Raw genomic sequence first — 27,472 nt, 5'->3', positions numbered from 1 at the left:
ACGGAGGCCTCACTCAGACTCAGACTTAGCATAAGGGGAGGCAGGATGGAGGGATGGAGAATCTACGGCCAGCATACTCCAGAAGCAAGGCCACCTGAACCTCTACATGCAGAATATACCTGCACTAGTGCACACTCTGAAACAGAGCAAAGAATGACCCTCATAATCAACATCCACAAAATAAAGGTCTTCCACCTTTACTTTTGGGTGGGGGGGTGGTTGGAGATATGTCTGTATTAAGGCGCCCCTTCCCTCCGCTAGCCTGCAGGTCACCTTTGGGCAAGGTGTAGCACCTGCTTAGCACCCGATCAGGGTCATGAAAAGCCATGGGAGCAGGTGGTGGATGGTCGTATGAGCAGCCGGTGCACATCACTAGTCCTGTTTGACATCACTGAAGAGTACTGACAATGGCTGGGTTGTCCGTCTTTGAAAGACTCTGCCCAGAAGAAAGCAATGGCAAAGCACTTCTGTAGAAAAAATTTGCCAGGAACAATCACGGTCATGGAAAGACCATGATCACCCATGCCATCCGACACGGCACACAATGACAATGATGCTAATGATTTAGCATATGTAACCTGTTACAAAGCTACAGGGCTGTGATCCTCTGTGTTTAACCTCACTCAGCAAATTCAGGCCGAACTCAGAGAAATAGGACACGAGATGAGATGATGACCTACATCCTCTGCTTTCAGATACTTCCGTCAGCTTCCTGCCTGAATTACCTCTTCCGCTGACTCGAGTACGTGTGTAATGAAGACTCCAGGTGCTGGGGACTGACCTAGTCACTTATTTATTGAGTTACAGGCAATCTTTCCGGGCAGCCCAGCAATTCCCTAGCCTAAACACAGGGCAATTAACAACGACCGATTAAGCTAACAACCAGTACGTCTCTAGACTGCGGGAGGAAACCGGAGCTCCCGGAGGAAACCCATGCGGTCCTGGGGAGAACGTACAAACTCCTTACAGGCCGCTGCGGGAATTGGTACTGTAAAGCGATGTCCTGACCACTGCGCTACGTGCCGCTCTATGCTAACCTGCAGCGTGACATTTAATTTCATTACCTGATGAGGCTCCGGGCGCGCACTGATTTCTCATTTACTGTGACCTACCACACGGAGTTACCACCCTCAATCTCAACACTCTGCACTTTCAATCACAAACAAGAGCAAATCTGCAGACGCTGGAAATCCGAGCAACACAGACAACATGCTGGAGGAACTCAGCAGGCCAGGCAGCATCTACTGAAAAGAGTAGCAGTCGGCGTTTCGGGCGGAAACTCTCCTATCACTACTGAACAAGCTGATAAAATCTTTGAGCCGATGTGATAGTTGATCGCCTGCAGCAGAGAGCCGCTAACCGCACCCAACGCCCATGTGCTGGGCACTTTAACCGACTTCACTAGCACAGATGGAGGTGAGCATTGCCCCGCCGACTCGTCGATGATCGTTTGGGAATTTGAAATATCCAGAGAAAAGGCACCGATGGGGACGATGCTAGAACTGGAAAGATTGCTTGCAATACAGTTTGTAGCTATAGACTGGGCAAAAGTCATCCGATCACATCCCCGACATCTATCATTCATGATCCACCTCTCCGTCTTTGAAAGCTCCGACTGAATCTGTTTTTACTGCCATCTCAGCTCCCTATTTTGATTAGCACAATACACAAGGTTCTCTCTCTATCTATCGAACTATCTTTCTCTCTCTCACTTCCTCGCTCTCTATTTCTCACTCTCTCTCCCCTTTCCCTCTCTTTTTCTTTCTTTCTCTCTTTCTCTCTCCCCTCTCCCCTCCCTCTCTCTTTCTCACATACTCTTTATTTCTCTCTCTCTTTCCATCGTAAGCCTGTGCCGTCTGACTGTTGAACCCCCTGCCAGCCACAAGCACTAGCCCCTCGCTCATTCCCAACCTCTGCCCCGCGGAGAGCGACGCGGCTTCCCCCTCCACGTTCCGTGGGAACGCACCCAAAACGCTTACCACTCCTTTGCTGATGTCCTGGGCCGCTGGCTGCTCGCTCCTGCTTAATTCAGCAAAGGTCAGGATGGTCCAGATGAGCGGGATCGTTGCTGGTGCTGGGGTTACCCTCTCCAACATGTTTCGAGCAACGCAAACCTTCCGCACCACAAGCAGACCTGCTGGGCTTTATCCTGTTGTGTTTTGTGTCCTGCTATGCCCCTCTTCACCTGGGACCTGCCTCGATTACCTCCCCTCCCGTCTGTCCCTCCTTTGCCCCCTCCCTTTCTCACTCACACCCTCTCGTAGTTCTGTCCTCTGTTTTACCCAGTTCCTGTTTTGCTTCTCGCTTATACTTAATTTCTCTCTCCGCCCACTGCCAAGGGGTTCCTCTCCAACTGTCTGTTTCTGGCTCTGTCTGGCAAATCCTCTCCGCCTGTTAAACTTTAAGTATCTGCTATTAGCCATCTCCTGTGTCTTTCAGCCTTCAGTCAGCGTTTAGCTATGAGATTTTGAATTCCTCGATGCATTTTGTATGTTGACCTCTGCTTTACCCTGCCCCCACCAGACTCTGATTTATAATTCACTTAGTTCAGTTTCTCCTTGTCTCTTCTCTATCCATACGTCTGGGAGAGCGGTGCAAGTGTGTCAAATGAATATCCCCATGGGAGACTGAAATGTTATACCAGCAGACATTAAGACACACGCACACACACACACACACACACACACTTGTTAATTAGTTCTGCTGAAGGGTTTCAGCCCGAAACGTCGACGGTACTCTTTTCCATAGATGCTGCCTGGCCCGCTGAGTTCCTCCAGCATTTTGTGTGTGTGTTGCTTTGAATTTCCAGCGTCTGCAGATCCCCTCTCGTTTCTGAGTCAATTATTCCTTCTGTCGGTCAGATTTGCACACTTGTCCGTCCGAGTAGATTTCTGCAGTACAGCAATTCTCTCACACACGGCGCTCCACAAATTATAAAGGTATACAGAAGACACCGCTTTTTCAATTATGAAAAAAAATACTGTCAAGGTAGAAAGTGGAGATATGGGGATAATTCCCTCAAAAGTACCCCCCCCCCCCAGTGAGTGGGGTGCTGTGTTGTGGGACGAATAGTGCTGTCTGTCCCTCCGGACGGTCAGACCCACACACTACAGCATTTGCTCCGTAATGCCTGTGGAGGAGGCTAAAATGCCTCCCACATCTCTAACTGAGCAGGATCGGCCCAAAATATAAGCTCGAATGGTGACAGGTTGACACGGCTCCGGTGCACTGACTCAGGAAAGGGAAGATGTACAGAGATGGTGGGGGAACGGCCACATCTGCGGGGGGTGGGGGGGGGATGCTTTCTCCTCATCGTTCCTCTTATCTAAATCGTTTCGATCTGTGGCTTGCTCTTCGGCAAATATTCAACTTGTAATTCCACACTCCCCAATATGCACTGAGAACAGGGGCGCCTTTAGGGACTGAATGCGAAAGTAGGAAGTGCCTTTTGAGGTACTGCCTGCCCCAAAGGCGGGTCTGTCCTGCCGATGCTCCCTAGCCCATCTGTCAGGAGCAGAAACCCTGGGGGCATTCGCGCTAGGCGTGGCACTTTCTTCCGGAGGCAGTCGCAGGGCAGGTGTACGAGATGAAGCAGGGATTTTTCAGAAGCGGGGCCGTGAGCGTGACTGCTGGTAAACTCGGAAAGCCGGCATACCCGCGTCCCCTGTACGTGTGCAGCGAGTGACAATATTCCCGAGGAGGATAGACGATGCCCCCCCCCACCCCGCCCAGGAGCCAGGCAGGACACAGAGTAGAGGGTGACCATCTGCGGCGATGTTGCCGGAGGGTGGATCACACAGCGGGACGTCGCTGAGTTGCAGTGCGCGGGAGGAGCTCCCAGCGGGTCGGGCGGCATCTGTGGGAGGCAAGGAGCTGTCAACGATACGGGCCAAGGTCCTGCGTCAGGCCTGAGAGTGGAGATGGGAGGCAGCCAACACCGAGGGGAGAGGGGCAGGGTCTGAGACGGGAGTCCGGGGCGATCGGTGGCTGCAGGAGGGCGTGTAAGACGAGCCTCTGCACTCTGGTCGCCGCGGCAACCAGGATATTTCAGCGGCACCCATTACACTTCTCATTCTCATATCGGCCGACGGCCTCCTCTACTGCCACAATGAGGCCAAACGCAGGTTAGAGGAACAATTCCTCATATTCTGTCCGGGTGACCTCCAACCTGATGGCTTGACTATCCTCATGACTTGCCCATCACCTCCTCCCCTTTATACCTTACCGTCCTCTCCTATCCAATTCATTCTTCTTCAACCCTTTATCACCTCCCACCTCCCCTACCCACCCACTTTCCTCCTCGTCTGGCCTCACCTGTCACTTCCCTTCTCAAGAATCACTAGTTCTGGAATGGTTCCAGAGAACTGGAAAATTGCAAATATCACTCCACTCTTTGAGAAGGAGGGGAGGCAAAAGACAAGAAATTATAGGCCAGTTCACCTGACTTTTAGTGGTTGGGAAGATGTTGAAGTTTATTACTAAGAATGTGGCTTCGGGATACTTGGAGGTGTGTGATAAAAAAAAGCCCAAAGTCAGCATGGTTTCCTTAAGGGAAAATCTTTCCTGACAAATCTGTTGGAATTCTTTGAAGAAATAACAGGCAGGATGGACAAAGAAGAGACAGTGGATATTGTTTATTTAGACTTTCTAGATTTACCTAGGTACTAGCATAGATTGAACATTGTCTGACTGGCAGGAGGCAAGACTTGAAATTAAGGGGGTGTTTTCTGGTAGAATGCAGGGGTGTTCCACAGGGGTCCGTGTTGGGACCGCTTCTTTTCTGGTTATGTATCAACGATCTGGATGGTGGAATTGATGGCTTTCTGACAAGTTTGCAGACGATACCAAGATAACCAGCGCAAAGATGTGGCAACAGTTCTGGATGCTTATAGGAAGGAAACTGACCAGAATAATATCAGAATTAGAATTAGGTTTACTCTCAATGACAGGTGTTTTTGAGGCAACAGTAAAGTGCAGAGGTATAACATTCCTATAAATATCAGAAAATAAATACTGCAAAAGAATAATGAGGAAGTCTTCAAGGATCATTCAGAAATATCTAAAGATTCAGAAGTAAATTTATAGTCAAAGTTTACAGCCCTGAAATTCACCTTCCCCACAGACAGCCATGAAGAAAGAAAAACCATGGAACCCGCCTGTTTGAAGAAAAACATCAAGCTTCAAACGCAACACAAAAGAAGCTAAGACTTTTGCACAGTACTGGAACATTTGACTCATTCAAAGAAAACATCAAGTACCCAATGCGCGAAAAAAGAACAAATCATGTAAACAGCAAAGAAAGAGAGAATAACACACAGAATCTTAAACATCAAACCGCAGAGTTCTTGAAACAGCCTGGGAATGTTCAGTTCTGTTCAGTTCAATTTAGCTCTGTTTCGATTGCTGATTGCAGGCCGCAGAGACAGTCCACATCAAAGTGCCCTGATCAAAATTGCGCAAAATAGCAAAAAAAAAAGGAGTAAAGCAACACTTTCAGTACGCTGGATGAACTCAGCAGGTCGGGCAGTATCAGTCAGAAACAATGAGTCGACGTTTCAGGCCGGAACTCTTCGTCAGGACTGAAGAATGAAAGATGGGGAAGGATTTGAAGAATGCTTGTAGCGTCAGTTGAAAGACCAGTAATTTGAAAGACAAAGGGGTGGGGGAGGGGACGCAATGACATTATAGCCCTGAAAACAATAGGTAGTAGAAGAAGGAGGCAGAACCATGAGGGAGCTGGGGGAGGGGGTAGAGAGAAATAGGGATAGAAGAAGGGAGGGGGAGAGAATTACTGGAAGTTGGAGAATTCTATGTTCATACCAAGGGGCTGGAGACTACCTAGACGGTATATGAGGTGTTGCTCCTCCAACCTGAGTTTAGCCTCATCATGGCAGTAGAGGAGGCCATGTATGGACATACCTGAATGGGAATGGGAAGCAGAGTTGAAGTGGGTGGCTACCGGGAGATCCTGTCTGTTGTGGCGGATGGAGTGGAGGTGCTCGACGAAGCGGTCCCCCAATCTGCGTCGGGTTTCACCGATGTAACCTCCACTCCGTCCGCCACAATGGGGTGAGCAGAATGGATCCAAATTAGGGCTGCTTAGTCATGGATGCAACTGCTGAAGATCTCCTTCTGCCTCAGTCCAAGAGCCCAACGATTGAATGAACCACCCACCACCCAACGTACCAGCTCGTGACTTCTTTCAGTCCTCACGATCCTGCCCCCTTCACCACCTAGTGATCACCAAGGGACTTATTCTGGGAGGTTGAGGTGGATTCCCTTAATGGAGAATGCCTGAGTGTGACCTTGCTTGAAGTGGGGAGGCTAATTCACGGGCAGCCACCACACAGTCCTTTACAGATCAGAGTCAGGGTCCGGTGACACGGAAAACAAGACAACTGGGACCCTTCGCTGCTGCAGTCTTCCTCCGCCCTCACTGCCGTTCTGACGTGTCATCATCTTCCACCTGCTCCACCATCAAGGTCTTCATTGGATCGCAGTTTGTCTGAAACCTCCCACTTGATCTTAACAACATGACCTTACTTCTCTGAGGACCATCACCTTGCCATGACGAAGAGTTCCTGAGAGCAAAGACGTCTGCAGTTCAGCTCTGGGTAGTGTCATGCGACCAGCAACAATGAATATAGAATTGAGTCAGGTTTTATAAACAAATAAACGTTTATTAAACTCTGCTCAAAATTAGTAAAAGGACAAACAAACGAAAACCTTAACCAGAAGTAAACTGCTATGCGGCCATTTAACAAACCGCTAAACTCAGTACCAGTTCTTAAAGCGGTAAATGCGAACACAGTATTAAAGTGGTAAATTGGAACACAGTTCTTAGAATGGTAAATTTGAAAGTCCAAGATATTTATACAGTCAATTAGGAGAGACTTCCCTGAAGTAAAGAATCCCTCGAAGACACGACATCACTGCCGATCCCAGCCGGAACCTGCCTTGTCTGCAGGACTCACGATGACGGAAATAAAACGGTTTAAAGGCTCTGACCTTTTCCTCTAGAAACTAGATATTGCACAACCTTTCTGCTGCTTTTAGCAGAGGTCATCTCATGTAGATCACTCTTACTTGAACGAATTCAATAATAGCCAATCCTCCCCAAAACCGCCAAATGACTCCTTCAGGTTCCCGTCTTCACTCTGCAATACCACTGAAAAGGCACATCAACAAATCTGTCAGCTATTGGTGAAACTGCCGGCCCAACACTTCTGTACCTTACAATAGAAAGTAAAACTCCGTTTTAAAACTCTACTGCATCATGTGACTAATACGCAGTGTAGCGGAGTATCTGACTGACGATCTAACTGAAAACTAACTGCATCACCAGGGGTCTACACTTATATACCTGGTGAGAACAGGTCATCATGTGACCTTCGCAAAACCATTACATCAACCTCATAAGACAGTCACAAGATATCCATGAGGTATGTAACAGTAGGGTCAAGCAGACAAGGACATCCACACATACACATACCCTGACCACACATACATGGATATATATGCACACCATAAAGTGGACACAGACCTACTTCCTCTGTTGAAGCCCCTTCTATAGACCCACCATTTCTGTGAGAAAAAGTCGCCCCTCAGGTCCCCTTTAAATAATTTACCCTCCCTATCTAAATCTATACCTTCCCCTACTCTTCAAGAAAGACCACGATCGTCCATCTTCTCTACAACCCTCATGATTTACATTCTTCTGTAAGGTTATCCTCAGTACACACTATATATTCCAACTGTGGCCTCACTAGCATCTTGGTGATGTCCCAGTTCATGCAGCTAATGCCCTGGCCAATGAAGGCACATGTGCCAAGTGCCATCTTCACCAGCCTCTCTACCTGCATCCTCACCAAAATTTATGGTACAATGGACAGTGAAGGCAGTTATCTAAGATCTCAACAGAGTCTAGATCAACTGGGAAAATGGGCCAAGGAATGGCAGATGGAGTTTAACTCAGTCAAGAGTGAGGTGTTGCATTTTTGGTCATTTCAATCAGGCAGGATATCCCATTAGGGGAATTCTGGTCAAGATGGCGAACAACGATTCTTCAGGTGACATCTTCCAGATAGTCAATTATTTCACTTTTTCTACATCTTTTACTTATTCTTTCTATCTTAATTGTGTTTCAGAAACTGTTGGAGCCTGCAACTTACAGTTTGGAGTTTGATCAAATGATCTAGTACTGTGCTGTCCCCAAAAGAAATTTCAGGAGAGGACCGCGAGCGCAAGTTGTCTCGAGCAGGAGACCAGAGACGGGGTGCGGAGCCATGATTGACTCCACTTATCACTGATTGAAATGTTGTGGAAGATTGAAACATCGAGGCAAATGCAGAGGAGGGCAGGTCAGTGGTTGCTCTTCATGGATCAGGAGGCCATGTCAGGCCAGAGGTCGATGGTCGCTCCCCACGGAAGGACTGAGTTCGAGCTGTCATTCCCTTTGATGCTGATGGGGGATGTTTTTGAAATTTGGAGACACACTGTATGCGATTATCGGTATGGACTGCAGTTTATATTGGTCTCCTTCACTTTTTCTGTGTTTTCTTTTTTGTTGCTGATTGGCGGGTGGGTGATATGTTACTTTTTTTGGGTGATAGAGGGGTTGGGAATTTAGGGTCTGATGTTCTTGTTGGTGATTTTTCTTGTGAGCAATTTGTTAGATTTTTGTGTGTGAGAGGGGGTTGGGGGTTTGATGTTATTGTTGCTGGTTTTTTGTATGAGGGTGTTTGAGGGTTAGGGATTTGATGTTTTAGCTGCCAAGTCTGGGTGGGTGATCTGTTAGCTTTTCTGTGAGGGAGGGGTTGGGGGGGTTTGGGGTTTGCAAGCTCTGTTTCTTTCTCTTTTTCATGAGGGGGAGGGGTTGGTGTATCTTCTTTCAATGACTGTCATGGTTTTTCTGTAGTGCATGGCTATCTGGAGAAGATGAATCTCAGAGTTGTATTCTGTATACATACTTTGATAATGAAATGAACCTTTGAACTTTGAACCTTTGAACATGCTTGGTGAATGTCAGGGCCCTGGAGAGTGCCATAGACCTGGAAGACCTTGTGGTACAAGTACATACAGAACTGTGCAAAAGTCTTCGGCACGTATTTATAGCCAGGGTGCCTAAGACTTTTGCAGAGTAACGTAATTGTCAATGTGGAGCAGACAGTGAGTTTGTAAATCTGGCAGGATCAAAGGATGTTGAGAATGGTGATGGTGGAGCACTGCGGGATGGGTGTGGGTCAGGTGGAAGAGAAGGAATGCCGGGGCGGGGGATGGTGCAGGTGCAGACACACCAGGCCTGAGACACCAGGCAAACTAACTTGACTTCAAACACTTGGTTTATTGATCATTACAGAATGCCTCTCTGGTGCTTCCCGCTCCCTCCCCTCTCCCTTCCCCTTTTCCCAACCATGATCCCCCTTTCCCACTCTCCATCAACAATAGAGACCCATATCAGAATCAGATTTATCATCACTCACCTATGTCATGATTTTTTTGCAGCAGCAGCAGTACAGAGCAGCACATAAAATCACTACAGCACTGTGCAAAAGTCTTCAGCACAATGTCTCAGGCTGGAAATGTCTGCACCCAGCTCAATCCCATCCCTGGCACTCCTTCCTTGCCACCTGTCCCATACACCTCCTGCCAAACTCCACCCTTGCCATTCCCAACTTGTTTTGCTCCCACCAGACTTACAAGCTCTCTCTCCGCTCCACGACGACAGATACCATACTGCACAAAGGTTTTAGACACCCTCGCTGTTTGCACAGTACTGTAGGCAGGTGTCCTAGGAACACATCACTTTGGCCCAGGATTCCCTGCGCAGGCGTGTGACGTCGGGCAGTGCAGCGCGGCAGATTTAAAAGAGCAGAAATCTTGCTTCGAGTTTGATTCGAAAAAGGAGTCTGAGAGTCTGAGTGGGAGTGCCGAGAAAGACATTTTTGAAATTTTCGTTATTTTTTTTTTCTCCAACGGCATTCTGAGAGGCGGGACTGCACAGGCGTGTGACGTCGGGCAGTGCAGCGTGGCAGATTTAAAAGGAACAGAGCCTCATACAGTGGGCAGCGTAGTTTGCGGGCGGTGGAGTGAGCCGGGAGCAGAGTGAAGACTTAAGAGCTTCGGCTCAACGGGCTTAGGTGGAAACGGGCGAGGCGAGGAAGGTTTGGCATTCACTTTCTGTTATTTGAGGAGAGGGGCAGTATGAGTGTGAGGGCAGTTTGCTGTTCTCGGTGTCGGATGTGGGAGGCCCTGAAGTCTCCAAGCCTCCCGGATGTCTACATCTGCGCCAAGTGCATCGAGATGCAGCTCCTAAGGGACTGCGTTACGGAACTGGAGCTGCAGCTTGATGACCTTCGTCTGGTCAGGGAGAGTGAGGAGTTGATAGAGAGGAGTAACAGGCAGGTGGTCACGCCAGGGCCACAGGAGGCAGACAAGTGGGTCACGGTTAGGAGGGGAAGGGGAAGAGTCAGGTAATAGGGAGTACCCCGGTGGCTGCGCCCCTTAACAATAGGTACTCCTGTTTGAGTACTGTTTGGGGGGACAGCTTACCCGGGGGAAGAGACAGTGGCCGTGCCTCCGGCACAGAGTCCGGCCCTGTAGCTCAGAAGGGTAGGGCAAGGAAGAGGAGGGCAGTTGTGATAGGGGACTCGATAGTAAGGGGGTCAGATAGGCGATTCTGTGGACGCAGTCCAGAGACCCGGATGGTAGTTTGCCTCCCTGGTGCCAGGGTCCGGGATATTTCTGATCGTGTCCAAGATATCCTGAAGTGGGAGGGTGAGGAGCCAGAGGTCGTGGTACATATAGGTACCAATGACATAGGTAGGAAAAGGGATGAGGTCCTGAAAGGAGAATATAGGGAGCTAGGAAGGGAGTTGAGAAAAAGGACCGCAAAGGTAGTAATCTCGGGATTACTGCCTGTGCCACATGACAGTGAGAATAGGAATGCGGTGAGGTGGAGGATAAATGCGTGGCTGAGGGATTGGAGCAGGGGGCAGGGATTCAAGTTTTTGGATCATTGGGACCTCTTTTGGCGCAGGCGTGACCTGTACAAAAAGGGTGGGTTACACTTGAATCCTAGGGGGACCAATATCCTGGCAGGGAGATTAGCGAGGGCTACTAAGGTGACTTTAAACTAGAATGGTTGGGGGGTGGGAATCAAATTAAAGAGGCTAGTCGTGAGGAGGTTAGTTCACAACAGGGGGATGGGAACAAGTGCAGAGAGACAGAGGGGTGTAAAGTGAGGGTAGAAGCAACAAGTACTAAGAAGAAAAGTAAAAGTGGCAGGCCGACAAATCCAGGGCAAGCATTAAAAAGGGCCACTTTTCAACATAATTGTATAAGGGCTAAGAGAGTTGTAAAAGAGCGCCTGAAGGCTTTGTGTGTCAATGCAAGGAGCATTCGTAATAAGGTGGATGAATTGAAAGTGCAGATTGTTATTAATGATTATGATATAGTTGGGATCACAGAGACATGGCTCCAGGGTGACCAAGGATGGGAGCTCAACGTTCAAGGATATTCAATACTCAGAAGGGATAGACATCAAGAAAGGGGAGGTGGGGTGGCGTTGCTGGTTAAAGAAGAGATTAACGCAATAGAAAGGAAGGACATAAGCCGGGAAGATGTGGAATCGATATGGGTAGAGCTGCGTAACACTAAGGGGCAGAAGACGCTGGTGGGAGTTGTGTACAGGCCACCTAACAGTAGTAGTGAGGTCGGAGATGGTATTAAACAGGAAATTAGAAATGTGTGCAATAAAGGAACAGCAGTTATAATGGGTAACTTCAATCTACATGTAGATTGGGTGAACCAAATTGGTAAAGGTGCTGAGGAAGAGGATTTCTTGGAATGTATGCGGGATGGTTTTTTGAACCAACATGTCAAGGAACCAACTAGAGAGCAGGCTATTCTGGACTGGGTTTTGAGCAATGAGGAAGGGTTAATTAGCAATCTTGTCATGAGAGGCCCCTTGGGTAAGAGTGACCATAATATGGTGGAATTCTTCACTAAGATGGAGAGTGACATAGTTAATTCAGAAACAAAGGTTCTGAACTTAAAGAGGGGTAACTTTGAAGGTATGAGACGTGAATTAGCTAAGATAGACTGGCAAATGACACTTAAAGGGTTGACGGTGGATATGCAATGGCAAGCATTTAAAGGTTGCATGGATGAACTACAACAATTGTTCATCCCAGTTTGGCAAAAGAATAAATCAAGGAAGGTAGTGCACCCGTGGCTGACAAGAGAAATTAGGGATAGTATCAATTCCAAAGAAGAAGCATACAAATTAGCCAGAGAAAGTGGCTCACCTGAGGACTGGGAGAAATTCAGAGTTCAGCAGAGGAGGACAAAGGGCTTAGTTAGGAAGGGGAAAAGAGATTATGAGAGAAAACTGGCAGGGAACATAAAAACTGACTGTAAAAGCTTTTATAGATATGTAAAAAGGAAAAGACTGGTAAAGACAAATGTAGGTCCCCTACAGACAGAAACAGGTGAATTGATTATGGGGAGCAAGGACATGGCAGACCAATTGAATAATTACTTTGGTTCTGCCTTCACTAAGGAGGACATAAATAATCTTCCAGAAATAGTAGGGGACAGAGGGTCCAGTGAGATTGAGGAACTGAGCGAAATACATGTTAGTAGGGAAGTGGTGTTAGGTAAATTGAAGGAATTGAAGGCAGATAAATCCCCAGGGCCAGATGGTCTGCATCCTAGAGTGCTTAAGGAAGTAGCCCAAGAAATAGTGGATGCATTAGTGATAATTTTTCAAAACTCGTTAGATTCTGGACTAGTTCCTGAGGATTGGAGGGTGGCTAATGTAACCCCACCTATTAAAAAAGGAGGGAGAGAGAAACCGGGGAATTATAGACCGGTTAGCCTAACGTCGGTGGTGGGGAAACTGCTGGAGTCAGTTATCAAAGATGTGATAACAGCACATTTGGAAAGCGGTGAAATCATCGGACAAAATCAGCATGGATTTGTGAAAGGAAAATCAGGTCTGACGAATCTCATAGAATTTTTTGAGGATGTAACTAGTAGAGTGGATAGGGGAGAACCAGTGGATGTGGTATATTTGGATTTTCAAAAGGCTTTTGACAAGGTCCCACACAGGAGATTAGTGTGCAAACTTAAAGCACACGGTATTGGGGGTAAGGTATTGATGTGGATGGAGAATTGGTTAGCAGACAGGAAGCAAAGAGTGGGAATAAACGGGACCTTTTCAGAATGGCAGGCAGTGACTAGTGGGGTACCGCAAGGCTCAGTGCTGGGATCCCAGTTGTTTACAATATATATTAATGACTTGGATGAGGGAATTAAATGCAGCATCTCCAAGTTTGCGGATGACACGAAGCTGGGTGGCAGTGTTAGCTGTGAGGAGGATGCTAAGAGGATGCAGAGTGACTTAGATAGGTTGGGTGAGTGGGCAAATTCATGGCAGATGCAATTTAATGTGGATAAATGTGAAGTTATCCACTTTGGAAGCAAAAATAGGAAAACAGATTATTATCTGAATGGTGGCCGATTAGGAAAAGGGGAGGTGCAACGAGACCTGGGTGTCATTATACAAAAGTCATTGAAAGTGGGCATGCAGGTACAGCAGGTGGTGAAAAAGGCGAATGGTATGCTGGCATTTATAGCGAGAGGATTCGAGTACAGGAGCAGGGAGGTACTACTGCAGTTGTACAAGGCCTTGGTGAGACCACACCTGGAGTATTGTGTGCAGTTTTGGTCCCCTAATCTGAGGAAAGACATCCTTGCCATAGAGGGAGTACAAAGAAGGTTCACCAGATTGATTCCTGGGATGGCAGGACTTTCATATGAAGAAAGACTGGATGAACTGGGCTTGTACTTGTTGGAATTTAGAAGATTGGGTGGGATCTGATTGAAACGTATAAGATCCTAAAGGGATTGGACAGGCTAGATGCAGGAAGATTGTTCCCGATGTTGGGGAAGTCCAGAACAAGGGGTCACAGTTTGAGGATAAAGGGGAAGCCTTTTAGGACCGAGATTAGGAAAAACTTCTTCACACAGAGAGTGGTGAATCTGTGGAATTCTCTGCCACAGGAAACAGTTGAGGCCAGTTCATTAGCTATATTTAAGAGGGAGTTAGATATGGCCCTTGTGGCTATGGGGATCAGGGGGTATGGAGGGAAGGCTGGGGCGGGGTTCTGAGTTGGATGATCAGCCATGATCGTAATAAATGGCGGTTCAGGCTCGAAGGGCCGAATGGCCTACTCCTGCACCTATTTTCTATGTTTCTATGATACACTGGTGGATGTTGTCTGCTGCAGCCTGATCATAGCCCACATTAAGATTGATTTGCACTTGGCCTAGTGCTCTATCGAACTGTCTCTTTGCCTTGCTGTTGGTCTGTTGCCTCTTCTCTTAGGCGGGAGGAGAAGATGGTGGTGAGGTCTGGTATTTCTCAAGTAGGGTGCCGTGCACAATCCTGATTTGGTGGAGCCGGACGTGAGAGCACAGAGGAACATCTGGTGAAACTTCTGAAATGCCTGCTTCGCTGCCGGCTGCTACTGTGGGGTCCAGAATCTCCGGAGGGGAAGGCCCCGAGTCCTTGGCTTTGCTTGTTGCTCAGCGGCCAGGGCGGAGTCGAAGCGCTCGGCAGAGGATGGCGCTCGGTGCTCGGTGCTCGGTGTCGGAGGGCTGGTCGGAGGCTCGAAGTTTTCGGTCAGACTCAGAGTCCGCTGCGGTCGGGTGCTTCCAATGGTGCTGCATCAGCAAGTTTGCGGCTCTTGGAGGTTCATGGCAGGAAGAGTTCCTCCCTTCTGCCGCCTGCGTGAGATGATGAGTCTATCGGGACTTTGAGACTTTTTTTTTTACCGTGCCCATGGTCTGCTCTTTATCAAATTACGGTATTGCTTTGCACTGTTGTAACTATATGTTATAATTATGTGGTTTTGTCAGTTTTAGTCTTGGTTTGTCCTGGGTTTCTTGCGATATCATTCTGGAGGAACATTGTATCATTTTTTACTGCATGCATTTCTAAATGACAATAAATGAGGACTGAGTGTCCTCATAACCTAATAATCTAATCTCTCCGTTTTCCATTTTGCCCTTGTGTTCTATTTCCTCTATTACTTCGGGTGCTCCATCCTTCAGGCTATCTTATTGTTACTACAGAAACAGAAGACTACCACTCGGCCCACTGGGACCGTGCTGGCCCCTGCAGAAAATCCCTCCAGTCCCATTCAGCATTGGTTGGTTGCCCTCTACCTCTGCGACCTATTCTCTCTCACCTCCCCTGACACTCTGTTCCATTAACCCACACGAAAATGTGAGTGACAGCAGCCAATAGACCGGTTGGTATATGGAAGGCAAAGGACATGCAGAGAAAACCCACACTGTCATAGAGAGAATGTGGCGACTCCACACAGACAACACCCAGTGCCAGGATTCCCTTTAGCCAGAGGGCCGTGAGTCTGTGGAGTTTATTGTGGAGCCAAGTCACTGGGTCTATTAATTAATTTACTTATTTATTGAGATACAGCACAGCACAGGCCCTTCCAGCCTTTCGAACCGTGCCTCCCTGCAATCTCCCGATTTAATCTGAGACTGATCACGGGATAATTTGCCCCACCAATATGATGAATTGAGACCGAGGCTTGGGCCAACACCGGCCTGCTCTGAGGATTCAGATCAATTTGGCTCAGAATGCTATTGCTTGCTCTGCTGTTCGCATGATTTGTGTTTTTTTTTTCCCTTTTTCCCTGTGCATCATGTTTTTAAATTCGGTTATTTCAGGTTTCTTGCTTTGTGGCTGCCTGTAAGCAGACAAATCTCAAGGTTGTATAATATTCTTCGAAAGTAAGTGTACTTTGAATCTTTAAATTTACGATTAACCTACCGACCGGTGCATCTTTGGACCGTGGGAGGAAACCAGAGCACCCGGAGGAAATCCACGCAGTCACGGGGAGAACGTACAAACTCCTTACAGGCAGCGGCGGGAACTGAACCTGGTTCGCCTGCACTGTAAAGCGTTGTGCTCACCACTGTGCTACTGTGCCACCCCAATGGCCCCAGATCAAAACTGAGTAGAGGTTGATAGGTTCTCGATTAGTACGGGCATCAAAGGTTACTGGGAGAAGGCAGGAGAGTGGGGTTGAGAGGGATAATGAATCAGCCATGATGGAATGGTGGAGCAGATTTGACGGGCTGAATGGCCTAATTCTGCTCTTATGGTCTTTGGAGCAATGAGGCACAGTCTGCTGTGATATCAGACCATCCTGCTTCCCACTCCCATTCAGATATGTCCATACATGGCCTCCTCTACTGCCATGATGAGGCTAAACTCAGGTTGGAGGAGCAAAACCTCATATACCGTCTAGGTAGTCTCTAGCCCTTTGGTACGAACATAGAATTCTCCAACTTCCGGTAATTCCCTCCCCCTCCCTTCCCCTATCCCTATGTCACTCTGCCCCCTCCCCCAGCTGCCTACCACCTCCCTCATGGTTCCACCTCCTTCTACTATCCATTGTGTTTTCCCCTATTCCTTCTTCACCTTTCCTGCCTATCACCTCCCCCACCCCTTTATCTTTCCCCTTACTGGTTTTTCACCTGGACCGACCAGCCTTCTCCTTCCCACCCTCCCCCCACCTTCTTTATAGGGCCTCTGCCCTTCCCCCTACGGTCCTGACGAAGGGTTCCGGCCTGAAACATCGACCGATCTTTCCCACGGATGCTGCCCGGCCTGCTGAGTTCCTCCAGCGTGTTGTGAGTGTTGCATCCTCCTTCCTCCTGAGGTCATGTATAATGATGGAGACATCAAATGCACGTGTTATTGCAATACGTGTGGTTGATATGTGGTAACGGGAAAACTGAGGTAACCAGAGATAAGCCACAGCAGTTCTGTTTACTGCGCCCAACCTTTGCTTTCGGGTAAATGGGCGAGTCAGTCAGACACAACTCACTGTGCCAAGCAGGAAGGCCCGATCTCAAACTCCATCTCAGTGGCTGATTTCACTGCTGTGCTCAGGGCAAGGATCCAGCCCCAGCGTCTGATCTAACGCTGACTCCATTCACACACCAGGTATGAGTGAGTCCCCTGCACATAGCTGAGCTCTCCTCAGAACCCACCCCCACCCACAGGGGCGGCCCTCGCTCTCCACCCTCTCCTGCTGAACTGCCTCCTTCCCTCACCGATCCCTGCTTTCACTCCATTGTACTCCACCTCTCTCCCTCCACCCTTCCCTTTCTTTCAGTACGAGCAGCTGAGGACCGCGGTTGATGCCAGCCGCCAGTTGGTTCAGCAGAGCCCGCGGGCAAGCGCTGCTGGAGAGGGCGGGCTGTGGGAACGAGCAGGCGCTGAGTGCACTGGAGTCCCAGTGGGCACACACCATTAGCAGCACAGCCTCCTCCAGCCGTCGCGAGCTTCTCCCCAGATTGCAGCCTTTTCTCTCCCCACCACTGACATGGCAAAAGTTAATAAAGCAAGCAGCTATTTCCCTGCCGCTTTCAGGAAGACAGGAACAGGAGGAGGAGGAGGGGGAGATGGAAAAGGAAAGGCAAATGCAGGTGGAATAAGCAGAGAGATACGAATGGGGGTGAAGAGAAGAGGGATAGAGTCTGCATCTTCTAAACCTCAGAGACTTTTTGACAAGTACCCCATTGCCCCAACTCCCCACTGGGGTTTCTCCCCACTGATCCCCCCACACCTCATTGGTGCCTCTCCCCCACTGCCTCTCACTCCCCCTTGGAGTCTCTACCCCACTGACTCCACTCCCTAATGGGGTCTCTTCCCCACTGCCCCACTCCCTGTGGGGTCTCTCTCCCACTACCCCATTGGGGTCTCTACCCCACTGACCACTCACTACCCATCTTGCACCTTACTGATTACCTGCACTACACTGTCTCTGCACTGTAACAATTTATTCTACAATCTGGTGTGGTTTCACCTTGTCTATCCCCCTCAGTGCTGTGACTCTGTGTTCGAGAGATCCGTCTTGTGGCCGTCGGAGGACAGGTGTTAGATTTATGGATTGGACTGGACTCTTTTTGGTTTTTTGTCTGTTATATTCTGTGTTTTTACCTGTTCTTTCTGAGCGATTTAATTTTGACCTGATTTTTTTGAGTGTGGGGGAGGGGTTGGGATTTGATTTTCTTGCAGTTCGCTCGATTTGTTTTTTTTTTATGTGTGGGGAGGTGCTGCGTTCTTATTGCAGTGTGAGTGATTTAATTTGCCAGATCTATAAGTTTTTTTTGTGCGTGGGGGTTTGGGGTTGGGATTTGATGTTCTCGCAGTTCACCCAATTGTTTGTCTGTGTGTGTGGGAGAAGGGGGTATGGATTAATGCTCTTGTTGCGTGATGTAATTTGGGGCAATTTGTAAGTGCTTTTTTGTGTGTTGGGGGGGGGAGGTTGATGTTTTTCTTTGAATTCCCATGGTTTTCTTTGTTTTGTGGCTATCTGGAGAAGACAATTCTCAAGGTTGTACTGCATACATTCTTTGATAATAAATGAAGCTTTGACTCTTCTTTTCTTGATCCTTGTACTACCTCAATACAACGCTGTAAGGAATTAATCTGCATGAACAGCATGCAAGACAAGATTTCCACTGTACGTTGGTACACGTGACAATTATTAATTTACCATTTTTACTAAAACAGTGACCAATAAGCCCTAAACCTCCATGGTCTCCTTCTCCCAACCACTCCCAAGGTGTTAACCCACAAAGGCCCTTGTCTCCAAGCTCACCCCAAGCCTCTTCCAACAGCACAGCCCGAAAAGGACCACTCTCTCTCCCCAGCACTTCCTAAACCCATAAGACCACTCCTCCCTAAGTGTGACACCAGATCAGGTGGTTGTTGCGATAGATGTGGTTAGATGTGGCAATAGGAACTGAGGCAACAAGGAATAAATCACCGCTATTCTTACAGCTACGCATTTTTAGTGGTCAGTGAGTGCATCACGAGGTGTGAGACACATCTCCCTGGGTCCAGCAGAAAGTCCCAACCTCACCCTTCATCTCCACGGCTGATCTCACTGCCGTGCACAAAGCAGAAGCCCAGCTCTGTTCTCCAACTGAACGTTGACTCCAGATATGGACAAGACCCTTGGCACAGGGGAGGGCTGAGGTCTGCTGAAGCTGTGGTCCTCATCCCTTCTGGGTTTATCTGGAAGTATCACGGCTTGATATGGTAACAGCTCTGCATGTGACCACAAGAACTGGAGAGAGCCATGGACACTGCTCAGCACATGATGGGAAGCAGCCTCCCCTTTATGGAATCTGTCCACACGTCTCACTGCCTCAGTAAAGCCAACAACGTAATCAAAGACCCCACCCACCATGATGTTCTTTCTTCCTCCCTCTTCCATTGGGCAGGAGATACAAAAGCACCTACCACCAGGGTCACAGGCACTTCTTTCTTTCTGTTATAAGCCTATTAGATGGGGCTCCCTGGTATGATAAAATGGACTCTTGATCTCACAATCTATCTCGTTATGATCTTGCACTTTATTGATTATCTGCACTGCACTTTCTCTGTAGCTGTTATCCTTTCCCATCCTCTAATCAATCTGCTTTCAATCTACTCAATCTGCCCCACAACATTTGGAGGAGGCGGAGGAGGATGCATTGTTCTAAGGTGCTCCGTGAGCGGCGTTCATAAACACAAGAGGTTCTGCAGGTGCTGGAAATCTGCAGCAACACAAAACGATGGAGGGAATTCAGCAGGTCAGGCAACGTCTATGGAGAGGAATAAATTGATGTTTCAGACCAAGACCCTTCACCAGGACTGGAAAGAAAGGGGGGCGGTAGGCCAGTGGGCACTGCGTCCCCCCCTCCTCCCCCACCTACTACCTTCCCCCTCACCTATCACCTTCCAGCTTGTACGTCTACCTTCTTATTCTGGCTTCTTCTCCCTTCCTTCCCAGTCCTGATTTCTTATGTATTTTCATGAATTAAGTTTATTTTTAAAATGAAGAACCTCCTATGTTAATAGGACAATCTATCTTCTAAGCTCAGATGAGTACAGACCCAACCACCTCTACCTTTCTTCATTAGAGAATCCTCTATTCCCAGGACATCCCAATGAACCTCTAGTGAACTGCCTCCCTACACTCATCTCTGAAACATCTGGAGCTACATCAAATTCCTATTTATTGACTAAAGCTCTGCCTTCAGTACAATTCTAAAAGAGTAGTGGATTGTACCCAGACCATCATGGGTAAAGCCCTCCCAACCATTGAGCACATCTACATGAAACATTATCATAGGAAACTAGCGTTGATCATCAGGGCCCCCCATCACCCAGACCAAGCTCTCTTCTCGCTGCTGCCATCAGGTAGAAGGTACAAGAGCCCCAGGACTCGCACCACCAAGTTCAGGAACATTTACTACCCCTAAACCATCAGGCTCTTGAACCAGAGGTGATAACTTCACTCAACTTCACTTGCCCCATCACTGAAATGTTTCCACAACCAATGGACTCACTTTCAAGGACTCTTCACCTCATGTTCTTGATATTTATTTTTATCATGTTCTCTTTATTTATATTTGCATTTGCACAACTTGTTGTCTTCTGCACTCTGGATGAGCACCCTAGTAGGACAGTCTTTCATTGATTCTGTTATAGTTACTATTCTGTAGATTTGTTGAGTATGCCCACAAGCAAATGAAGCAGAGGGTTGTATATGGGGACATATATGTACTTCAATAATAAAATTTACTTTGAACTATCATTCCAGATAAACTGATCCCCAAATTCCTGGACCTGGCATCAGCATTACCTTCTGCAACTGGATCCTTCGCTTTCTGACCAATAGACCATGATCAGTAAAGGTAGGCAGCAACATCTCCAACACTGGTACCCCACTAGACAGTGTTCTCGGCCTTTGAATTTACTCCCCATCCACTCACTGTTCTGTTCCAACTCCATTTACAAGTTGACAGATGATACCACTGTGCCGGGCCAGATCTGAAACAAGCACAGGACGGAGTACCGGAAGGAGATAGAGAGCCAGCGGCGCAGTGTCGAGACAACACGTCTTACCCCAAAACAAGAGAGCTGGTCGTTGACCAGGAAGCGAGGTGGAGCACATGCCCTTCTCCGTGTCAATGGTGCTGAGGTGGAGATGGTCGAGAACTCCAGATTCCTAGGTTTAGGGGCTGAGAGGGAAATGGATCAGCCATGATGAAATGGCGGAGAAGACTCGATGGGCCAAATGGCCTAATTTTGCTCGTACGTCTTCTGGTCTTATGGTGTAAACATAAGCAATTTGCTCTGATCCAGCCACCAGGACCAACAGCTGAGAAAGCACACCTGTGTCTCTGCTTCCTCAGAAGGCTAAGGAAATTCAATATTTTCCTACTGACCCGCGCCAGTTTTTGCAGATACCCTATAGAAAGCATCCTATTTTGATGTGCGATGGCTTGGTATGGCAACTGCAAGGAACTTCACGGAGCCGTGGACACAACTCAGCTCACCACAGAAACCAGACTCCCCGCCGTGAGCTCTGTCCACATCTCCTACTGCTTCGGAAAAGCAGCCAGCATAATCAAAGACCGCCCCCCCCCCACCTCACTCACCCCAGACATTCTCTCTTCTCCCTCCCGCCACCTTCCATCAGGCAGAAAATCCAAAGCAACACACACACACACAAAAGGCAGGAGGAGCTCAACAGGTCAGGTAGCAACTACAGAAATGAATAAGCAGTCGACGTTTTGGGCCGAGACCCTTCTTCAGGACTGGAAAGGAAGGAGGAAGACGGCAGAATGAAAAGGAGCTTGAAAGTGCACTACTGCCACGCTGAAGGACAGCTTTACAGACCTCTTATGTGATAAGCAGAAACGCTTTACCTTACAGTCTACCTTGTTATGGTCCTTGCATCTTTTGGCCTATCCACACTGCACTTCCTGTGTTCTGTAACCGTAATACTATATTCTCCAGTCTGCTACTGATTCTCCCTTGTACTACCTCAAAGTATTGTTGTTGTGAAACTATCTGCCTGAATGGGATCAAAACCAAAGATTTTCGCTGTGCCTCGGTACATGTGATAATTGTAAACCAATTACCAGTGCAGTGTAATGTATCTTGCTTTAAGTAACACGATTAAAGCTCTTTCCAATGCTCTGGATCTGGTCTCACTGGAGCCCTGCAGTAACTTTTACACTTCAGCTCCTCTGAGCCAAAAGCCTGCATTCTATTAGCCTCCCCCCGACTCCCCAGAGACCCCATGGCCACCGGCAAGATGGCATCTGGTGCTTTGTGCACAAGGACCCACAAATCCCCACTGGCCTCAGTGTTTTGCCATATTCCTCCATTTAAATCATGCCCTTTAATCATGTTTCCCTTCAAAGTGGACACTTTCACAGGTTCCTCCTTCATGTTGCACTTCCCTGATGTTCGAAATGATCCACAGACATGACAAACATGAAGTATATGTGTCCTTCCTCTAAATCGCTCCAATCAGCCGCAGCTCACCACTGACCTCTGTGGAACCCCCTTCATCCTGTTTTGTTGCTTCCTCAAGTTCGTTCAATTGTCATTCATACATACAGATGTATTCAGCTACGCAAACAAGAGGAATTCTGCAGATGCTGGAAATTCAAGCAACACACTTTATCAAAGTTGCTGGTGGAACGCAACTTACTAACTCTTCCTTCAGTTAGTCCTGACGAAGGGTCTCGGCCTGAAACGTCGACTGTACCTCTTCCTAGAGATGCTACCTGGCCTGCTGTGTTCACCAGCAACCTTGATAAAGTCTGAAGATCGGCGGTACATGGGATGTTGTCCTGGAGCCATGTTTCTGCAAGAGCAAACACACGGCAGTTCCTCATCTCACTCTAGGTCAGCCGCAGATGAAGGCAATCTATTTATTTATTGCGATACAGTGCGGAGTTGGCCCTCCTGGCCCCTGAACCCACCCAGCCCAGCAATCCCCACAATTTAATCTAAGCCTAATCACGGGATAATTTACAATGACCAATTAACCTACCCACTAGTACGTCTTTGGACTGTGGGAGGAAACCGAAGCACCCGGAGGAAACACACGCGGTCACGGGGAGAACGTACAAACTCCTCACAGACAGCGGCGGGAAATGAACCCGGGTTGCCTGCACTGCAAGGTGTTGCGCTAACCACTGCGCTCACCGTGCCGCCCCAAACTAGCTTGTTTACGAGGGAGCGAGCACTGGAGGGCAGCGTCGACGGGAGGTCTGGTCTGCAGGGGCCAGCCCCCAACCCCAGCACGAATCCCAGAGTTGCTGCCATGCCTCCGTTCTCTCCCACACTGCCCCCGACGCTTCCTCTCCTGGGTGGCTGTAACAGATGACATCACGGTGTGAGGGCCAGGTCCGCGCAACAGCCGAGGCCGCACAGTTTCCCCCTCGTCAGTCAACCAATGAACCAGACAGGCAGTATTTTACATCGCCAGTGTCCAACAGGGTCAGAAAAAATGTTTCGGACACACAGCTGCACCATTTGTTGGACCAGGAGAAGCAGCCCCAACCAAGCAAGTCACCTTATTACCAGAAGGCCAGCCTGCTCATTAAACCAGACGGCTGCCCCCCTGCCAAGACCTTCCTGCTAGTTAGCCAGTTCTCCATTCATTTTAGTACCTCTAACCACATGAATACTTACCTTGCAAAGTCATCTCCTGGGTAGATCCCTGTTAAATGCCTTTTGAAAATCTATCTCTCCTTCCCGAATATCTGCTCTGACTGATACTTGGTAGATTAGTAAATTGGTTCATTATTGTCTCATGTACCAAGGTATAAAGCAAAGTTGTCTTGCTTACAAATCATACAGATTATAACACTGCATTGAGATAGTACAAGGTAAAGGAATAGCAGAGTACAGTCACAGGGAAAGTGCAATGCAGGTAGACAATAATGTACAAGATCATATCAGGTAGATTGTGAGGCCAATAGTCTATTCTTATTGTATAAGGGAACTGTTCAATAATGCTATAACAGTGGTCTAGAAGCTGTCCTTAAGCCTGATGGTACATTCTTTCAGGATTTTGTATCTTCTACAAACAAGAGAAAATCTGCAGATACTGGAAATCAAAGCAACACACACAAATGCTGGAGGAACTCAGCAGGTCAGGTAGAACGATGGAAAAGAGTAAACAGTCAACATTGTGGTCTGAGACCCTACATCAGGACCGGACAAAAAGATGAGAAGTTAGAGCAAGAAGGTGGGGGGGAGGAGGGGAAAACGTACAGGTGGTAGGTGATAGGTGAAACCAGGAGAAGGGGGAAGGGTGAAGTAAAGAGCTGGGAAGTCATTTAGTGAAAGAGATGACAGGTCACAGAGGCCACAGTTTAAGAATAAGGGGTAGACAATTTAGAACGGAGTTGAGGAAAACTTTTTCACACAGAGGGTTGTAGTTCTGTGGAATGCTCTGCTTCAGAAGGCAGTGGAGGCCAATTCTCTGGATTCTTCCAAAAAAAGAGTTAGATAGAGCTCTTAAAGATAGCGGAGTAAAGTGGGGAGAAGGCAGGAAAAGGGATCAGCCATGATCACAGTGAATGGTGGTGCTGGCCTGAAGGGCTGATTGGCCTACTCCTGCACCTATTGTCTATAAAGGCTGGAGAAGGAGGAATCTGATAGGAGAGGACAGAAGGCTATGGAAGAAAGAAAAGGGAGAAGAGCACCTGAGGGAGGTGATGGGCAGGTAAGGAGATAAGGTGAGAGAGAGAAATCGGAATGTGAAATGGTGAAGGGAGGTGGGGGGGGGGGTGTGCTTTCAAGTCCGAGAAATCGATGTTCATGCCATCAGGTTGAAGCCACCAAGACAGAATATAAGGTGTTGCTCTTCCAACCTGAGTGTGGCCTCATTGCAGCAGTGGAGGAGGCCATGGACTGACATGTTGGAATGAGAATGGGAAGTAGAATTAAAATAGGTGGCCACCGGGAGATCCTGCTTTTTCTGGCAGAGCATAGGTGCTCAGTGAACCGATCTCCCAATTTACATCGGGTCTCACCAAAATATAGGAGGCCACACCGAAATATAGTAGTTAACCCCAACAATCTCACAGGGAAGTGTCATCTCATCTGCAAGGACTTTTGGGGCCCTGAATGGTAGTGAGGGAGGAGGTGTAGAGGCAGATGTGGCACTTGCTCTGCATGTATCCTCTGCCTGATGGGAGAGGGGAGAAGAGAACATGTCTGGGGTGGGTGGGATCTTCGACTATGCTGGCTGCTTAACTGAAGCAGTGAGAAATGTGGAAAGTGTCCATAGAGGAGATGCTGAATTCGGCGATGTTCTGAGCTGTGTCCACAACTCCCTGAGGTTTCTTGCGATTTCCATACCAAAGCCGTTACACCTCCAGGTAGGATGCTTTCTATTCTGCATTGATAAAAGTTGGTGAGGCTCAAAGGGGTCGTGGCAGATTTCTTTAGCCTCCTGAGGAAGTAGAGGAAATGGTGAGCTTTCTTGGCCATGGGTTTATGTGCTTGGTCCAGGACAAGCTACCGGTGAGATTCACTCTTGGGAATCTGAACCTTCAACCCTCACAAACTCAACTCCATTGATAAAAAAAACAGAAGCATGTGAACTGCTTCCCCTTCACCAGCTTTTTTATTCTGCAGACACTTAGGGAAAAGTTGTTATCACAAAACCACGCCACGGGGTTATCTCCTGCCAAATCATCATGATATGATGATACTTCCTCAAAGACCAATAAGCCTGTGAGACTTGCTATTCCCCTTCCTGAACTCAGTTAGTTTCCTCAGGTCTTACATTGGCAGATTTTGATCCTCCAGTCCCTCTCTAGAGTCTAGAGATTTTGAAAGATTCCACCTTCACTCTAACCACTTCAGGCTCGTCACCATCCAACGTGTTAGTTCGCCTAATACTAATGCTCTGGTATGGAGACATTATCAACTTTCTCCATACATTTTGTATACATTGAATTTTGCCCTTTTCTGCACTAGGGGTTCTGTTTGGGATCTGCATGGAGGCGTGGCTTATTTCCGGTCGAAAGCCGCATCTATCGTGTTGGTCACCGACTGGTTCATCTGAAGATTGTGATGCTCTTTTCCCACTGGTTGACCTGTGCACCACGGCACCTAGTGTCCAGTTTCAAACACCTTGGGTGTATAAAGAGTAACACGTAGCTATCTGGAGAAGGTGGATCTCAGAAATGTATACGGCATGCATATTTTGATAATAAATTAAGCTTTGAACCATGCTGCACAGAACCAGTGGGAAGATATGCTCCGCCTGCACTTTTTAACTAATTATCTGTCCGTTGAACGTTCAGATTTATAGTTTGAGTAACTTCATGGAACATTAAAAGTTTGTTCAAATTTTTTCTCTTTGTAAATAAATGATTAGTATAGTTATTTATAGTCAGTGTTTTCTGTCCTGCTCTCCAGACCCATGAATCTTCTTCCTCGTTACAGAGACTTACACATAGCTCCTATCACACTATGATCACCTTCAACCTAATCGACTCAGCATTGTCTAAACCTCTCGCAATTATACATCATCTTCCTTGTTATTATCAGATCTACACCTCCATCATTTCCTTCCCAATCATCCTTCTTAAAAGTCAATATTCCTGAGTACTGAGTTCTCACCTTTGCTTTCTTTGCAGCGCATCACTGACACCAGCCTTCCCATTATCATATATCCAGAAAAGTGCCGGGAAAAGGCTAGCAATATCATGAAGGACCCCGCCCAACCTGCTTATGGACCATTTGTCCCACTCCCATCAGGGAGGAGGCTACGTGGTGTCCACACCAGTTCCACTAGACTTAAAAGCAGTTATTTCACCCAAGCTGTCAGGGCTGATCAACACCTTCACCCACTGGCCCATCCCACCACCACTACACACACACACACCACCTAGCATGACTTTACATACATACAGTCTACATCCATAACATTGTGTTTTGTAGGATGGCTTTCATATTTACAGAATATTTATGGTTTTTCTATTGTGTTTTCACTGTTTTATGTGCTGAGGAGGGAGATTCGTTGTTGCGTTTCGTGTGGGGAAGTGGGGCTGGGGGGGCAACTTTCTTGTTGCATTTTTGTTAGTTTTTTGTGTGGGGGGAGATTTGAGTGCTGATATTCTTGTCGCTTTTTTGTTAGATTTTTTTGTGCGAGGGAGTGGGGGTTTGGGGGTCGATGTTCTTGTTGTTATTCTGTTAGCTTTTTGTGCAGGGGGAGGGAGATTTGGTGGGGATGATCGTGTTGGTGGGTATTGCTGTTCCTCTCTGAACTGACTTCCATGGCTTTCTTTGTCTCGTGGCTATCTGGAGAAGGTGAATCTCAGAGTTGTACACTGCATACATATTTTGATAATAAATGAATCTTTGAACCTTCATTGTGTTTCTTTTTTTTATTGTGTTCTTTATGCTCCTAGTATGTTTTTTAATGCTGCTTCTGATCCGGAGTAAGAACCATTTTGTTCTTTTTTACACTCATGCACTGAAGGATACAATAAACAATCTTGAATCTTGACTCTTTGTAAACATGCCTCCGTAAACGGGAATGGAACA

General features: G+C 47.6%; 1 protein-coding gene and 1 long non-coding RNA gene across 4 annotated transcripts in view; one reads left to right on the top strand and one right to left on the bottom strand.

Annotated features, from left to right (window-relative positions):
* LOC140204906 (matrix metalloproteinase-17-like) overlaps nucleotides 1-2,256 on the bottom strand; it is a 63,277-nt gene extending 61,021 nt beyond the window's left edge. The window contains exon 1 of one of the 2 annotated variants that reach the window (XM_072271839.1): nucleotides 1,980-2,256. In XM_072271839.1, coding sequence (XP_072127940.1) covers nucleotides 1,980-2,096 — 117 coding nt within the window. In that variant the 5' untranslated portion in view covers nucleotides 2,097-2,256. The remainder of the gene's footprint in view (nucleotides 1-1,979) is intronic. The other variant, XM_072271841.1, reaches the window with a different exon arrangement.
* Nucleotides 898-26,932, top strand: LOC140204907 (uncharacterized). Of its 2 annotated transcripts, XR_011887721.1 has the most exons (4): nucleotides 898-1,416; nucleotides 8,148-8,360; nucleotides 20,703-20,796; nucleotides 25,898-26,932. It is a non-coding gene; the product is annotated as an uncharacterized lncRNA (long non-coding RNA). The 2 variants fall into 2 exon arrangements; XR_011887720.1 differs by lacking the exons at nucleotides 898-1,416; nucleotides 8,148-8,360 and adding an exon at nucleotides 16,858-17,047.
* The last annotated feature ends 540 nt before the right edge of the window (nucleotides 26,933-27,472 follow it).

The sequence above is a fragment of the Mobula birostris genome, chromosome 11 (genome assembly GCF_030028105.1).
Source record: "Mobula birostris isolate sMobBir1 chromosome 11, sMobBir1.hap1, whole genome shotgun sequence".
Classification (NCBI taxonomy): domain Eukaryota; kingdom Metazoa; phylum Chordata; class Chondrichthyes; order Myliobatiformes; family Myliobatidae; genus Mobula; species Mobula birostris.
This window is presented reverse-complemented; position numbering and strand designations above follow the sequence as displayed.